The sequence below is a fragment of the Callospermophilus lateralis genome, chromosome 11 (assembly GCF_048772815.1).
Source record: "Callospermophilus lateralis isolate mCalLat2 chromosome 11, mCalLat2.hap1, whole genome shotgun sequence".
NCBI lineage: Eukaryota > Metazoa > Chordata > Mammalia > Rodentia > Sciuridae > Callospermophilus > Callospermophilus lateralis.
The window spans coordinates 35,437,207-35,454,222 of NC_135315.1; the positions used below are offsets into that span (position 1 = coordinate 35,437,207).

The 17,016-nt window shown below is 44.4% G+C and overlaps 3 protein-coding genes across 6 annotated transcripts in view; 2 read left to right on the top strand and 1 right to left on the bottom strand.

The window, feature by feature from the left end:
- The first annotated feature begins 1,617 nt into the window (after window positions 1–1,617).
- On the top strand, window positions 1,618–10,787 carry Znhit3 (zinc finger HIT-type containing 3). Its single transcript, XM_076869702.1, has 5 exons — window positions 1,618–1,752; window positions 1,872–1,903; window positions 7,777–7,860; window positions 8,808–8,888; window positions 10,178–10,787. Exons 1-5 carry the CDS (start codon window positions 1,667–1,669, stop codon window positions 10,357–10,359), a joined length of 465 nt encoding a protein of 154 aa, XP_076725817.1. The 5' UTR covers window positions 1,618–1,666; the 3' UTR covers window positions 10,360–10,787.
- The window catches only part of Pigw (phosphatidylinositol glycan anchor biosynthesis class W), a 34,102-nt gene continuing 25,894 nt past the window's right edge, over window positions 8,809–17,016 (top strand). The window contains exon 1 of the mRNA XM_076869700.1: window positions 8,809–8,888. The gene's annotated coding sequence lies outside the window, so the exon portion shown is untranslated. The remainder of the gene's footprint in view (window positions 8,889–17,016) is intronic.
- Myo19 (myosin XIX) overlaps window positions 9,719–17,016 on the bottom strand; it is a 29,821-nt gene continuing 22,523 nt past the window's right edge. For 2 of the 4 annotated variants that reach the window (XM_076869696.1, XM_076869695.1), the window contains 5 exons: window positions 15,892–16,058; window positions 15,637–15,766; window positions 13,661–13,746; window positions 12,727–13,032; window positions 9,719–11,339 (listed from right to left, as the gene is read on the bottom strand). In XM_076869696.1, coding sequence (XP_076725811.1) covers window positions 11,211–11,339; window positions 12,727–13,032; window positions 13,661–13,746; window positions 15,637–15,766; window positions 15,892–16,058 — 818 coding nt within the window. In that variant the 3' untranslated portion in view covers window positions 9,719–11,210. Of the gene's footprint in view, window positions 11,340–12,726; window positions 13,033–13,660; window positions 13,747–15,636; window positions 15,767–15,891; window positions 16,059–16,586; window positions 16,724–17,016 lie in introns of those variants that run through there. The other 2 variants (XM_076869697.1, XR_013092651.1) reach the window with 2 other exon arrangements.

Genomic DNA, 17,016 nt, shown 5'->3' on the forward strand with positions numbered 1-17,016 from the left:
TGGACAAGTCACTGGGCTTCTCTGACCCAGATAAACTTGGATCTTCTGGGATGCTGCAGGTTCAAACCAGCAGTTGTTCAACTGTTGAGGGACATGAAGAACTGTGAGTTATTGGGTCAGTGTGGAAGCATCTTGGATTCCCAGTGGTTCTTGGGTGGGGGTTGGAGGCAGGGAACCCTGGGCTGCCAGAGGGGTCATGCTACTTCAGCACTGAAGACTGGACAGCGTCCACAGCAAGTCCATGATACTGAAGATCATCACTCCCCACTACAGAGGTAGAAGGCAGATTGGAGCTTCAGGACCTGGGCTGTGAGTGACGTGGGCCCTGTCACCTGTGCTCATAGGGTTTGGTCTGGAGATCCAGGGGAGTTAGACTCTTTCCAGGTATCACATAAATAACACTTTAGAGTGCTTCAAATTACAAGACTTTTTACACACGATCTCTTTACCTTACATAGTTCAAGAAAGTAAGCCGGAACATCCTCTTTAATAGAAGAGGGAGCACAGAGGGAATAACCAATCTGTCTAAGTCACACAGCCAAGGACAAGTTTGAACCAAGAAAACTTCAGCACCTGCTGAAGTTGTACCAGATCCATCCCCACACGTGGAAACTATGGTGAGAATTCCTTATTAAGGGGGGCACCAGAAGCTGAACAGCCAGCATAGAAGAGAAGTCCCTTGGTGGGGATGAGCGTGACTTAAAGCCCTAGGAGGGCCAATCTGAAATTAAGGTGAGAGCCATGGTTAGGCTGGGGCTCACACTAGCTTTGAGGAAGGGGACCCAGGCTCTTAAAACAAAAGAACCCCATGACTGTCTCTACCTGAAGTCTGTGATGGCATTCAAGACCCATCATAGTCCCTCCATCCAGACTAAACTTCCCAGCATCCACTCCTTTGGGCCAGAGGTCATCTGCTTTCTGGTCAATCTACACTGGGACTGGGGTGAGGCAAGAGAGGAGTCGAGGGGCAAATTTCAGAAACGCTAATTCTCAGGTTCGTGCAAATGCAGATCAGAGGAGGCACGAACCCAAGAATGAGTCTCTTCTCTCCTTCCCCCAGTTCTGCCTTCATTATAGGCTTTAAGCTCCTAGGGAACAGAGACCGTCTTCTAACCTCTGAAGGTCCTCAGTGCCTCCGCAGAGAAGGTCTCACAGTTAGAGCCCTAATTAGCATTTTTCAGGGCCAAGCCTCAAGAAATGTTTTTTATTCCTTTAGGAAGAGTGGCCTAGGATGGGAAGGGCAGTTTCCTGTGTGCTACATGAACCAGTCGATTCCGGTTTGATTGCCAGAGATGAGATGGACAGGAGAACCCAGTTGTTTGTGTAGGAGGTTTAGTTCTATTTCTTTTTATACGCGTGCAACAATCCTATAGAGTGGTGGTGACTTGGTCCAAGCCACACAGCCTCGTAAGGATAGGGATAGGGCTAGATAATAAGTTCTTTGACGACGAGACCTAATCAAGACATGACCTGGTGATAGCTACTTGATGCACATCGAGTATATCGACGCTCTACTAATGAGGACTGGACGAGTGAGCAGGATCCATCCATTGCTTTTGACTGCCAATAAGAGCCGAACGCTGATTGGCTCTGGTTTAGAAAACGAGCGGAAGGGCGTGCGCTAGGAGCTGCTAGGAGAGGGGCCGGAGCCAGTCGGTCTGGCGCCATGGCGTCGTTCAAATGCAGCACCGTGGTGTGCGTGATCTGCTCCGAGAAGCCCAAGTACCGCTGCCCGGCCTGCTGCGTGCCCTAGTGAGTGGGGAATTCGTGGGGGTCGGGGAGCGCGAGTGTCCTGCCGGGTCTGGGCTGGGCTTTGCGGGAGGGGCCGTCGCCTTCTGGGCTGACTCGGGCTGTGGTCTCTGTCGTTGCAGCTGCTCGGTGACCTGCTTCCAGAAGCACAAAGGTAAGGCCCGGGTGTCCCCGCTTTAGCACCTGGCCTCCTCGTGTGTGGCACCCCCCCACCCCACCCCAGTGCCTTCAGGGGGACGTGGGCCTCAGGCTGCGCCTCCTCCAGGCCTTGCAGCGCCGGATCCGCCCGGAGCTCCTCAGACCTCCCAGGCAATTCTGTCTCACTCGGGTCACCATTTGTTCTGTGAGAGCCTTGCGTCCTCAGTCTGTCTCTAGTGTCCTGTACCTCTCTTTGTGTGGGGTTACCCCTGTAAATGCTTTCTCGGTTTTTAACAGTCAACCTACTTCTATCCTGGCTTTATTCCTACGTGCCACTGTCGGTTTTTTTTTTTTTTTTTTTTTAAAAAAAAGAGTCGACTGCTTTAAATCTCCAAAATTGTGATCTAAATAAACCTTTTCTAAGTAAAAATCAAACAAAAACCCCTAGACTGCTTTCGTAGCAAAATCCTCCCTAGCTGTTCTTAGCATGCTAGCGTGGCCTCTCACCGTTTGGCAGAAGCTTCTCTGCTGAGGTTAACTAGAATGTTTCACTCTCGCTCTTTTTTTGTGGTTCCAGGGAGGCATGCATGCAAGGCAAGCACTCTACCAACTGAGCTTTATCCTCAGCCCCAGTTTCTCTCTTTTAAATAATGTCTTATTATAAACAATGATGTAGACCTATTTATAATAAAAGGAGCAAAGTCCTTGATAGTGTTTGCACTTAACAATCTGTACTGTATCATTAAGATCTGTAAGGTATCTTGAAACTGACATATGCGTGTAGAAAATTTAATTGCCACTCTCTAGTTTGTTTAAATTTGTGGAATTTTCCACGTTTTATATTAGTTACACCTGGGGAGGAAACTCAGCAGTGGAATGCTTGCCTAGCATGCTCTAGGCCTGGGTTCTATCTACACACATACATATATACACACACACACACACACACACACATACACACACATATGTACACACACATATATAAGTATATACAAGGATATTTATATGTGTGTATATATATGCACGTGCACACACACATACATGTTTTATGAAGATAAAATACATTTCTGCTTTTTTTTTTTTGTACTGGAGATTGAACTCAGGGGCAATTAACCACTGAGCCACATCCTCAGCCCCTTTTTTATTTTTGAGACAGGGTCTCACTAGTGCTGGCCTCAAACTTGTGATCCTCCTGACCCCACCTTCTCAGTTGCTGGGATTACAAGCATGTGCCACTGTGCCTGGCTGCATTTTTTCTTTTTCTTTTTCTTTTTTTTAAAGACAGGGTATTTTAGCCAGGCATGGTGGTAAATGCTTATAATCCCAGCAGCTCTGGATACTGAGGCAGGAGGATCTCAGGTTCAAAGCCTGTCTTAGAAGTGGCCAGGTACTAAGCAACTCAGTGAGACCCTATCTCTAAATAAAATACAAATTAGGACTGGCTTTATACTGCCAAGTGGCTCAGTGGTTGAGTGCCCCTGAGTTCAATCCCTGGTACCAAAAAAATGAAAGACCAGGTATTTTAGAAAGTAAAACTCATTAGTTCTACTACCCAATAAAATTGTGGCTAAAAGCTTAATATAGATCCTTTCAGATTATTTCCATTCTTGTGCCATTACATAGGGCTTTTTTTTTTAACTTATTATTTTTCTTTATATATATATTTACTTGTTCTAATTAGTTATACACAACAGTGAATGCATTTCGACACATCACACATAAATGGAGTGTAAGTTCTCATTTGTGTGGTTGTACATGAGTTACACAGGTCACGTAATTATATATACACATAGGGTAATAATGTCCAATTCATTCTATTATCATTCCTACCCACTCTCTCTTCTCCCTTCACTCCCTTCTGTCTAGTCCAAATTACCTCTATTCTCTCATCGCCTTATTGTGAACTAACATCCACGTATCAGAGAAAACATTAGGCCTTTGGTTCTTTGAGATTGGTTTATTTTTACTTGCATAATATTCTCCAGTTCCTTCCATTTACTGGCAGATGCCATAATTTTATTCTTTTTAAGCTGAGTAATATTCCATTGTATATATATGCCACAATTTCTTTATCCATTTATTTGTTGAAGGGCACCTAGGTTGGTTCCATAGTTTAGCTATTATGAATTGAGCTGGTATAAACATTGATGGGGCTGCATCACTGTAGTATGCTGATTGTAAAGGACTTTTTTTTTAATCCCTCAGAATTTCAGCTATGAGCCAGGAGTGGTAATCCCAGAAGCTCAGGAGGCTGAGACAGGAGGATCATGAGTTCAAAGCCAGCCTCAGCAACTTAGTGAGGTACCTAGCAACTCAGTGAGATGCTGTCTCTAAATAAATGTGGCTTAGTGGTTAAACATTCCTGGGTTCAATCTCCAGTACCAACCACCCCCCCCAAAACAAAACAAAAAAACAAAAAAAGAATTTCAGAAATGAGATTAGACTACCTAATCACATCCTTATTTGATTTTATAGCATATTTTGGGCACTTTAAAAGAATCAGGATATAGAGTTTTAGTTCATTGATTTAAAGGACGTATTAGATGGCTGATATAACCACTGTTTAACTAGACCCCTACTGGTGGATATTTGAGTTGTTTTGCTATTCCTGATACAGGCATTGTTAAAGATTGATATCTAAAATATTTAATAAAGGAATCATTTCTGGGCTGGCGGTGTAGCTCAGTGGTAGAGTGCTTGCCTTGCATTCGCAAGGCCCTGGGTTTGATCCCCAGTATACACACAAAGTTTTCTAACAGGAATTTTTTTTTATTTCTCACTACTAGGGATTGAACCTAGGGGCACTCTATCTACATCCCACTCATTTTTATTTTTTATTTTGAGATGGGGGTCTTACTGCATTGCTGAAGCTGGCCTGAAACTTGTGATCCTCCTGCCTCAACCTCCTGAGTCACTGGGATTACAGGCATGTGCCACCATATCCAGCTCTAAGAAGAGTTTCTACACATTTGTTGGACACTGCATTTGTTGTCTTGGTTTCTGTGAATATCTCTTGTGCTTGACTTCTCCCTTCTTGAGAGTAGTGTACCTCACTACTCTCTGGGGCTCTTGCCTCCCTTTCTTTTTATTGTATTTGTATGTTACTGTGGATTGAACCTAGTGGTGCTCAACCACTAAGATATATCCCCTGACTTTTTTGGGGGAGTTGGGTACTGGGGATTGAACCCAGGGATGCCTAATCACTGGAGCCACATCCCCAGACCTTTTTATTTAATTTATTTATTTATTTTGAAGCAGGGTCTAAGTTGCTTAGGGCTTTACTAAGTTGCCAAGACTGGCCTCAAACTTGTTTTGAGAGGGAGGGGGCAGGGAGGGGGGGAGAGAGAGAGAGAGTTTAGAATTTTAATATTTTATTTTTTAGTTATCGGCGGACACAACATCTTTGTATGTGGTGTTGAGGATCGAACCTGGGCCGCACACATGCTAAGTGAGCGCACTACCGCTTGAGCCACATCCCCAGCCCCATATTAATTCGTTTTTTTTTTTGGATGGTGCTCGGGATTGAACCCAGGGCCTTGTGCATGCGCAGCAGACACTCTACCAACTGAGCTATATCCCTAGAACTTCAAACTTGTGATCCTCCTGAGATGCTGGGATTACAGGCATGCACCACTGTACTCAGCTTAAACATTTTTTTTTCTGGACAAGACCTCACTAAGTTTCCCAGGCTGCCCTTGAACTTGTGACTCTTCTGCTCAGCTTCCCTTGTAACTTGAGACGGTAGGCATGTTCCACTCAACCGAGCCCTCTCTTTCCTTTTTGAATGTTGTTTCTCAGTTACCTCCCTTTGCTTTCCCATGAAACTTGGGATTTTGTCTTTGACCTTCTCTTTTTTTGGGGGGGTGGGTACTGGGGATTGAATTTAGGGGCACTCAATCACTGATCCACATCCCTAGCCCTATTTTGTATTTTATTTGGAAACAGGATCTCACTGTGTTGTTTAGTGCCTTGCTTTTGCTGAGGCTGGCTTTGAACTTGAGATCCTCCTGCCTCAGCCTTCTGAACCCTTGGTATAGGTATAGGTATAGGTATACACCACCATGCCCAGCTTATATCTTTCTTTTCTCCTTTTCTTTCCTTCCCCCTTTCCTTTTTCCTTTCCTTCTTGACACCCAAATATATAGCTCCATTTACTTTTTGGGGCCGTAGAAACCAACAGCTAACTCCAAAATCTACCCCTCCTTTCATTCCCTCCTGAGGTGTAGCACAGCCTTAGAGTTAGACCTAGATTCAAATTCTGCCTCTGCCACTTAACTCTGGACCTTGGGTAAGTTTCTTTATTATAGGAAAACCTAATTGTCTCATCTGTAGTGTCTTGAATGCTCTGAAAGGGTCCATTGAGACACTTTATCTGACAGGGCACTTGCTGATTAGTCACTGACACTGGCAGCTGTTGTAACAACCCCCTTTCTGATTAGATGCTTGCCCCTTTTCACAGCATATTGTTTACTAATCTTGTTTCTTTAATCTGCCCCCATAACCCTTTCCTATTACCATGTGCTCTATTGACTCTTATTAAAGTTCTTCATTGGTTGTTTTGCCTTTAGTTTTATCCCCTGAGTCTCTAGTTTACCAGCAGTACCACCACCCCCATTTCCTAATATCTCTGGAACATTTTTAAAGAAACCAGGCAGCTCAAGATAGGAAAGAAGTGAAACTGTAGCACTGGAAGCAAGATTGGGAGTCTGGGGTCCTCAATGCTTGTCCTGCATCCATGTGGCAATCAGAAGCTCATTACCCTGTGACCTTGTTGGTGCTGGGGTGATATTTCTGGAAATGCAAATTTTACTCTCCCTATGCTAAGAACTCTGGCTTTCTAGTATGGAAGGCAGTGTTCTCTAAGGAGACACATTGTCACGGTGTCACTGTTATCAACTTGGTTGAGCAGAGATTGGTGATACTATGGAGAATTGGTTCTGGGGCTCAAATGTAGATAATGCAATGTGAGAGACCATTCTGCACCACTAGAAAACTTCACCCTAAAGGCCAGTGGTGGGCTGGGGATGTGGCTCAAGTGGTTGCGCCCTCGCCTGGCATGCGTGCGGCCCGGGTTCGATTCTCAGCACCACGTACAAACAAAGATGTTGTGTCCGCCGATAACTAAAAAATAAATATCAAAAAATTCTCTCTCTCTCTCTCTCTCTCTCTCCTCTCTCACTCTCTCTTAAAAAAAAATAAAATAAAAAATAAAGGCCAGTGGTGCTTTTGCTGAGACATTGGTGGGGAAAGACAGACTTCCTGTGGGGGGCATTCTTTTGCTCTGGCTTCCTCTTGTGCTCCAAGTACCTGCCAGGCTGCCCTATCAATCAGCTGGCTATTGCTTATCACTATCTCCTAATTCCTGACTCTGCTCTTTTCTGCCTAGGCATAGACCTTTTCCTTTGCCAATAATGCTCTTCTTTCTACCTAACGCTCCTCTAAGAGTCATCTTGGTGATGTCTCCTGGTTTTCTCAGGTGGACTTAGACCAGATCCTTCTTCTGTGTGTCTAGCTATCTCCCATGACTAAAGCCTTCAAAGGTGGGAGTGGTGACTTTCATCTGTGTATTCTCAGTGGCACTGGTACATATAAATTTAACATCTGAAATTGCTGAGAAAATCATGATGCTTATCGAAGACACTTATCATGGTGAAAACCCTGTAGATTAGGGAAGGAGAATGAGAACAGGTTCTTGAAATGTGTGAACACAGCGTTCTTAAGCCCTTCTGTTAGGGTTAGGATTTTTCTCATCCTGTCCCTCTGATGTCTCCCTTCTTCCACATCCATATCCACCCAGTACACATGCTTCTTTCTCCCTTGGCTTGGTGAGGAGGTACAGCCTTATCACTGAAATGGAAGGTGTATATGTCTGAGATTTGTCTTTTTCAGAGCAGTGCAACCCTGAAACTCGTCCCATTAAGAATAAAAGATCAGCTGCTCCTGTGAAAACTACACAGCCTGAGGAAAACAAAGGTGTGTTGTTTGGATGATTGATTTCAAACAAACCTAGAGGAATTTTCAAAGACAACTAATGGAAAGAAATGAATCTAAGACATGGGCTGCAGAATGGCTTTGTTAGGGAGCAGCAGTCTTCTCATCCCTGACCCCAGGAGTGGGTCATGAGTTGTCATGGGTGGTGAGAGAGCAGCCTGACACTTCCTTCATGGGAGGAAACCCAGGAGCAGGAAGCAGTGGGGAGAAAGGCCATGACTGTGGTATAGGAATGTGAGGTGGGTTCTGCTGGTAGAGGTCTTTTCTGGTCACAGCTTTGGGTTTCCCTGCCTGAGCCTGACTAGCTGTCAGTTAACCTGAGCTAGGCTGAGGCAGGTTTCCTTTGTTTTGGGTCACTTCACTGCTGCTGGGGACTCCTCCTGCTGTGGTAATGGACTGTCATTCCATCTATCCTATCCATCCATGTAGAATTTCCTTCATATGCCTGGGGTTATGTATTGTTCCAGGCCTCTGGTTCCACTAAAGAGGTATTGAAGATCATAGCATAGGGATGGGCCATCTCTGCCCTTTGGGAAACTTCTAGTTGGGTTTAGGAAGGGCCAGTAATTTCTGCCTACGTGGAGGCTCAGGGACTTTGGCAGGTTTTTACACATCAGCTAGTTCACTGGCCCATGGAGGTGGGGTGTTAAGAATTAAAATACCATGTTCCAAGCTCGAAGACTAGAGGGAAACATAGTTTAAGTGCTAGGATGCATTTAAGTAAAACCACCAATTTTTCTTTCACTGCTTTTCCTTTTTTATACAAGAGTAGTATAATTGTGAATTCCAGAGATATTTTTATTTATAACTACTTGTATACCCCATCACTGTTGGGTATGCACTTTTTTTTTTTTTTCCTTTGGGAGTATGTGTTAACATCCGATGCACTGGCTTTGACTGTTAAACAGATTATGCTGTGTGTTTCTTAGATGATGATTCCTCTATAGCCGATTTTCTTGATAGTGATGAGGAAGAAGACAGAGTTTCTTTACAGAATTTGAAGAATTTAGGTAAGTCTGTTCTGTATTTATTTCCTTGTTAACCATTGAGATAATTTTATTGTATAGAATTTGTTTTTGGTGGTACTGGGGATCAAATCCAGGGCTTGTGCATGCAGGGCAAGCACCCTCCCAACTGAGCTGTATCCCCAACCATCTACCCGCCTTTTTAAAAAACACATTGGAGATCAAACTCAGGGACTCACTCATGCAGGTACGCACTCTATCACTGTGCTACACCTCCTGCCCTAATTTCCTTATTATTTTTTGAAATATGACTTAAGCTATTAAAAATGGTGTGGCATACAGGGCCTTTCCTTTCCAGCTGTACAGTTCTGTAAACCTGAAGGATTTCACATCTCTTGGCCTGTCCACAATGCCCATTATTTCTTTTGTCTAGAATCTGGATATTGCAGGTTGGCAAAATTCTGTCCTTCCTTCAAAGTACAGTTTAAGTTTTCTTGGCTCAACTAAGCTTTTCTTGACCCATGTCTCTCAGAATTAGGCACTTGTCTTTGCATATTGCCTTGAACTTATCAGTTAATGTACCACTCATATTTTATGGTATTTTGTCTTATACATCAATTTGTAGGGCAGGGACCAGTATTTCCCTTATCTCCTGTGCTGGATTTATAATCCATTCCTTAGTGCAGGGTAGTATCACAAGATTAAAATTTTCAGGGGGGAAACAGGTGTTAATAATGTACATTTTTAGGGGCTGGAGATATAGCTCAGCAGTAGAACACTTGTCTAGCATTTGTGAGGCCCTGTGTTCATCAGGACTATACACACGCAAAAAGCGTGTAAAAATAGCACATTTTTTTGTAGTACTTCTTAGTCTACTATTTGTATGAGTCCTATGTATAATTAATTTCATTCTTTCCAGTCAGTCAGGCTAATGGGTTGGCCTTAGCACTTGATACCACTGTAGTGATGAGACAGTGTAGGGCAGGGTTTGGTTCCAGCAGAAATCATCTCTAGGTTACTAATACAATGTAAGTATACATCTCTAGATTACCTAATACAATGTAAATGCTGGGTAAACAGTTGTTATGCCAAATTGTTTAAAGAATAAGGACAAGGAAAGTCTATATATATTTGTATAGGCAAAATTTTGTAACTGAAAAATTTTAACATTTTCAACCTGATTAGTTATATCCATGGATGAGAAACCTATGGAGCTGGGGGTATGATATAATGGTTTACAGGGATGCAAGAATTTATTACATTTAAAACATTTAGCTTTTAGCCATCTCTACATGTTCCTACTTGAACTTAGGCTTTTTTGTTCTTTTTTAAAGGGGAATCTGCAACATTAAAAAACTTACTGCTCAATCCACACCTTAGACAGTTGATGATGAACCTCGATCAGGGTGACAACAAAGCAAAGCTCATGAGAGCCTATATGCAGGAGCCCTTGTTTGTGGAGTTTGCGGACTGCTGTTTAAGGATTGTGGAACCACCACAGAATGAGGATTCTTAAAATGCATTATTGTGCTCCTTGGTCAAGCACATGCCTGACTCCCAGAACTACCTAGTCTTTGCAGGGGGGTGGGTCAGGAAGCAGCTAACGTTGTTGGCCTCCGAACATGGAAGGTGGCTTCCCAGATGCAAGCTGACTGCTGAGGTTGTGCAGGTGTCTGTTTCTTGACAGGTGTGTATGTTTCAGGCCATGGGGTGTACTCAATGTAGCAAATCCTTTATGAAGAGAGCTTGACATTCATAGGGTTGTTTTCAAATGTTTTATTTTTGGTACATAACTTATTTGTCATGTTTCATACTTATTTCAGTTGAAAACTGATCAGTGTTACTAAGTAAAATCAAGGTATGGTGGTTCTCTTGTACATTGCATTGTTCATTGTCCTTGGTCCCTGATTTGATTGTTTGAAATTAAATAAGTCAACAACTTAAGATTTTGTTCCTTTGAGGAACTAAATGCAGTTTTTCCCAGCCAAAGTTCTAAAGCCCATGTTTGCCTGTTTTCTAAAGTGCTTGTGGGTAATTGGGTGCCCCACTGTAGTGACAGATCAAACTCTAAAACAGCCTCATCTGCTACTGAGTTTGATCCGTGAAGTAGTGAGTGAAATGGTACGTTCTCTGTGGCCTGAATCCTGGCTTAATCACAACCCTCACACCTCTCAGTGCTTGGGCTACAGACCTGGGCCTTGCAGCCTGGAGTTGTTTCACGTGCGTACATTTACAGTTGCTGTGGGATAGTTTGGCAGTTGTGTGCTGATTAAATGTCTTTGGCAAGGCATCTGGCAGGAAAAGGCCTCATGGAAACAAAGGCACTACAGATCACTCAGCCAGGTAAGAGCAGAGGGTGAGAGGAGGTCACACATGGATTGGCCTGTGTTTTTCTAGCAGAATCTGATTAAAGCCAGTAACACTAAAGGGTGAAGGTTCAGGGCAGGTGTCGGCGTAGCGCAGTGGAGACTTTCTGCAGTGAAACCTTATCGAGCCCTGGGGAGAAAGAGATTTAGCTTAGCCCCAGCTCCCAGGAGTGCCGGGGCTTAAAGGTACCTCACAGAGCCAATGTTAGAAATGTGAGGTGTGGACAAGTCCTGGTCTGAGGGCCATACCAGTGGCAGGACTTCGTTAATGTATTTTTTTAAAATTCTGAAATAGAGTCCAATATCATATTTCACATCCATTCAGTATGAGACAGATGAGGAAACCCTAGGAAGGGGTAGAAGTTATCACTTGTCACATTCCTATGACTGCTTCCAGCTGGAAGATCAAAATATTTACACTTCTGTTTATATTTATGCTGGCTTGTGAGTTTTCATGGGAGTGAAACTCAGGCACTCAACCAGTGAGCCACATCCCCAGCCCTTTCTTGTATTTTATTTAGAGATGGAGTCTCACTGATTTATTTAGTGCCTCTCTTGCAGAGGCTGGCCTCCCGAGCCACTGGGATTATAGGCATGTGCCACCATGCCCAGCTTCATGGGAGATTTTATTCAGATTATGGCCTATAGTTATTCCTCTGCTTTGGAAATTGACAAAGCAGAAGGAAGGAAACAATTTCGTTTACTCCTTGCTAGGGCCCATGCAACACACCGAGTGTTAGCCATTTATTGATGAAGAAATGGAGGCTCTCAGCTTCACTCAGGTCATCCAGTGAAAGGGGCAGAGCCAAGACCCAGATCCTGAGGTTCTGCTTCTGAGCGCCAACACACCTATCAACTTTCCTCAGCTGATTTATGAGGCTAGGCTTGCTAGGGTGAACTAGAAAGCTGTGTGTGACATGGGCTTCCTGAATGCTGGCTTGCTCTCTTCTCTAGCTGCTTATATTATAAAAGCAGAGGACTTGGACCATTGATACCCGTTTCTTATTTCCTCAGCTGGAAAAGGAGAGATGAACCAAGTAATGAGGAAAACATGGTGCTAAATCCGTCAGTCCCACTTGGGATTAAGTAAAAGGACATTCAAGCTGTGTATGGTGGCACATGCCTATAGTCCCAATGACTTGGGAAGTTGAGGCAGGAGAATCAAAATTTCAAGGCCAACCTGGGCAACTTAGTAAGACCCTGTCTCAAAAACTAAAAAAAGGCTGGGGGTATGTAGCTTAGTGGTAGAGGACTTGGCCTAGCAGTAGCAAGGTCCTGAATTCAATTTCTAGTACCATAAGGGGTGGGGACTAGTGAAGGTTCTGGAAGATAGATTCCCAGTTTCAATAATGGAAATAATCAGAACTTGCAGCTGGTTGGGAAGCTCAGGCTTTGGGTTTACCCAGTAGGGTTAGGGAAGGGTCTCCTCCCAGCCTTAGTCTCCCTGCATTCCCTAGACAGGTGTGAGGAGCTGGCCCTGTGGTAGGTTAGGACTGCTATCCCATCACACATCTTACCTGAGGTAGTGCTCGGATGGACCTGACACCAGCCTGGTCTTGTTGTGCTGTCTGGACACTGGAGCTGCTGGAGCTACCTGAGGGAAGCTGGAGGCAGGCATGGACTACCAGTTTTCTCTGAAAGCCACGTATACCCACAGCTGCATTGGCCAGGACTAGTCCTAGAGGCCAAAGCCGGATTATTGCCCCTAGGAGCCTGGTCTGCATTGGGGGCAGTGGAGAGGAGTTCGGGGAACCATGAGCTTGGGAAAAGTGTTTTTCTTCCAAACCATCCAGTTCTTTAGAAGCAAGGAAGGCCATTCTGATCTTAAAAAGAAAAAAAAAAAAAAAAAAAAAAACTTTTTCTCTAGTCCTTTTTTTTTTTGGAGGGGGGAGACAGCGGGGGCAGGGGTACCAAGGATTAAACCCAGGGGTGCTTAACCACTGACCCTAGCCCTCTTTATACTTTATTTTGAGACAGGGTCTTGCTAAGTTGCTGAGGCTGGCTTTGAACTTGGGATCCTCCTGCCTCAGCCTACTGAGCCACCGGGATTACAGGCGTGCACCACTATGGCTGGCTAAATCAGTTTAACAAGATGAGTTGAAGGTACCTGATGTGAACAGCTGGATGCCAAAAACTAGAAGGGGTCCATGTGGCAAAAAGTAAGGCAGTTGCATAAGCAACAGCCTTTCTGATAGGCCATAGAAGTTATGCATTTAAAGTACACAAATCCATGGTTTAGTATGTTCCAGGAGTTAAACTCATGCCACTGTTTATCATCACTACCACCACGGGAGGAGCTGCCTCTGCCTGTCTTGCACAGGAGGAACACAAGGCTGAGAGGCTGAACATCCTGCCCAACACTGCCCCCCACCCCCATTCCCACCCACTTGGGTCTGTCTGGTGCCAGAATCTCTGTGAGCTGCCCACCCTGACTTCTCCAGTCGTACTCACTCTCCACTTCTGCCATGCCTGCTTGATGACTGTGGCTGCTGTGTGCAGCCTCTGGATGTGTTTCCGAGTTAACCAGGAACGAAAGGCTAAGAGGTTTGCCCAGAAACAGCAAAGAAATAACAATGGTCATTAGAGCACTTGGCAACCTGGCTGTGCCAAAACATCAGAAATGTGTTTTATCTAAAGTATTGGTTACCATGTACTATTATATAAAGTTCTGAAGTCAACACAGGAAGCATAATGGGCTTGTTTTTCCCTGCTAGTACTGGGAATTAAACTCAGGGGTACTTTACTACTGAGCTGTATCCCCAGCCCCATTTTATTTTTATTAAAAAATTTTTTTTGTAGTTGATGGACAGAATGCCTTTGTTTACTTTTATGCGGTGGTGAGGATCAAACCCAGTGCCTCACATTTGCTAGGCAAGTGCTCTGCCACTGAGCTACAGCCCCAGCCCTCAGCCCAATTTTAAATGTTGAGACATGATTTTGCTAAATTACCCAGTTGGTTTAGAGTTTCAGTCCTCCTGTGTGGCTAGGATTATAGGCACATGCCATTGCACCTGGCTCAAAATGGGTTTTTAAAACCATTTCACACAATGGTGGAATAAGATGGACAAATATCATTACTTAGACTGCACATATGGTATGATACTACATCATGTACAACCAGTGAAATGAAAAGTTGTGCTGCAATTGTGTACAATGAACCAAAATGTATTCTGCTGTCATATATACCTATTAATTTGAATTTAAAAAAACAAAACAAAAAAAAAACACTTTACACTCAGAGCCTACACACTCAGTGATACCTGGGAGGCTTTGACTGGCCAGGCCCAGAAGGATCACCTCCATCTCATACTCAATCCCTGGCAATGCCAGGAATGGGAGGGTTTTGGATCATTTGTACCTTTTAAAATATTTGTTTTGGGCTAGGATAGAGCGCTTAGCCTAGCATACAGGATGCCCTGGGTTCCATCCCTGGTGCTACAAACAAGTAAAAAGAAAAAGTCTCTTTAAAAAGAGAAAAAAAGTCTCTTTAAAAATAAAAAAATGAGAATGGTACTACATGCCTGTAATCCCAGTGATTTGGGAGGTTGAGGCAGGAGGATTACAAGTTTGAGGCCAGCCTTGGCAACTTAGACTGTCTCAAAAAAAAAAAAAATAAAAATGGATGGGGATGTAGCTCAGTAATAAACTGCCCCAGGTTCAATCTATATTTACTTATTTATACTAAATAAATGGATAAATAAAGTCCTCAAATTTTCTTGCTTGCTTTGAGTGTATGATACAACATCATCATATGCTCAAATGCTAATTAATTACTGGCTGGTGGAAATTTCTATTTCCTTCTCAAGGTTTCAGCATATTCTAATTTCTTTTGGTATGATTATATAGAGAACAAAGGATCTCCATTAAATAGCATTAAAAAAACTTTAGACAAATACAAAAACCACCTGTTATCTCCCCAAATCCAGAGAGTTCTACAGTATTTATTTACCTTTACAGTTCTTTTTATGCCTCTACACATAAACACACCTTACAAGGGTGGGATCATCCTTAATCTATAGTTTAATATCCAGGAAGTGGTGTTCCAGTAAGTGTATAATAGTCCTCAAAAATATTTAGCTATGTCATACGGATGATCCATAATTTAGCCATGATTACACCCCTGTTAGCCATTTGGGCTATTTCTACCATTTTTTTCAAAATAAGACTGGTATGAATCTTTTCCTTTGATGAATCAAATGCTGTCACTTTTACCTTCTTCCAAGCCCTGCAGCCTAGCAGGTATTGATTTATGAAAAAGGAGTGAAAAAGACAGTGGCATAAACAGCTATGTTGGTCTGAGAAAAGGGAACTGAAGGCAAACGTTTAGCCTAGGTAGGAACGATTTGGTTTCCATTAACCTGCAGACTCTGGGCGAGGTGCACAGGGGGTTCAAATCCTAGGGCACCCAGGGTTTGCCATCCACCTACCTGCCTGAATGAGGGTGGCAGCTCGCCTCTGCTTCTTCTGCTTTCTACGCTGGTGTTGTCTCCAGCCACACTGGATGCAGCGGGCACACTGCTCCAGCACCTGCGTACGTCCATTTTCCAGAAGCTCTAGCTGGAAGGAGTTACGTCCACTGAGGTCCTCAGCCTCTCCTCCCACTGTCCCCAGGAGGGCCCAGACTGTCCTGCTGTGGACAGCCCGAAGCTGGCAGGCATAATCTCATCCCTCAGCCAGCTTACCATGAAGTCAGTCATGAACACCTTGGTCCTGCCACACTGCAGTGGAGCTGGTATGCACTGAGCTGAATCAACAGGTGTGGCTGCTGTCCCAGTTAGTGCTGGCAGAATGTGGAGAATGTCCTGGAGGAGAGTCTGCAGTGTGGCCGCCTCACCCTGTGGTGGCTGTTCTGGGGGATGGAATAGAGACTATCAGTGCATGGTCCTCTCCGCATGCTTTGGTAGCCCTAAAAAACTGGCTTTGGTCTCCTCAGCATCTTCCAAGCCTCTTTCCTGCTCTTCTTACCTCCAGCCTTTCCTCCCTCCTCCCATTTTTTGGGGGAGACCAGAAGCAGTGGCTCTGTTGTCTCAGGGACCTGCTATTCTGAGGAGTCTTGGAGTCCCCACTGTGGCTATGCCCTAGAGTATCCTGCAGCCTCCATGGCCACAGGTCTCTTTGGACAGGCTAGCAAAGTGGGTGATGCCAGTAGAGCAACTCCTTCCAACCTGGCACCCCAGGCGACTCAGCCTGCGTTTATTTACATGGTCCCAACATCCTGAGAGGCAGAAAGGGCAGCTGGGCCACTACTGCAGCTTCTGACCCCTTACTGCTTGCCATTTATGGAAAAAGAACAAATTCCAGTTCCACGAAGGCCCAACAGGTCCCACTGTTGCCCTCCCATGTCTTACGGGGCTAACTCCTGTGCAGGAGGATTTACCTGAGGGCTCTGAACACCTTTAGCTGCTCAGGGCCTCCCTGGAGACACAGGCTACCAAAGCAGATGCCAGCGATCAGAGACAGCCGCAAAATCAAACGGCCCACAGGGGCTTGGGCAAGAAACATGAAACAGGAGAGCTAACCAGACAGAAGAGTAAGAAATGAGAGAGTGAAAAGAAAGTGATGAAACTGCCCAAGAGGGGAGAAAAACAAAGCAGAAATGTCTTATGAAGTCCCATGGGCACTAGGGTAGTGCTGGGTGGGTGGGGGAGTAGCCGTGGCTGGGGACCTTGCGTCCCATTCCTGGCCTCCTTATTCCTGCAGCCTTGGTTCTGCTACATGCCAGCTACCTACAATCAGCCATGGGCCAGACTTCCCCTGAGGTTAAAGCTTGCCCAAGTGCCTTCTGACAACTCCTGGGACCTGGAGCT

Excerpts from the sequence above, each read along its gene's own strand:
- Znhit3 (XM_076869702.1), top strand. The coding sequence starts at position 1,667 with ATGGCGTCGTTCAAATGCAGCACCGTGGTGTGCGTGATCTGCTCCGAG. Across the intron at positions 7,861-8,807 it reads ACAGCCTGAGGAAAACAAAG|ATGATGATTCCTCTATAGCC; the intron begins GTGTGTTGTTTG and ends TGTGTTTCTTAG. Across the intron at positions 8,889-10,177 it reads ACAGAATTTGAAGAATTTAG|GGGAATCTGCAACATTAAAA; the intron begins GTAAGTCTGTTC and ends TCTTTTTTAAAG.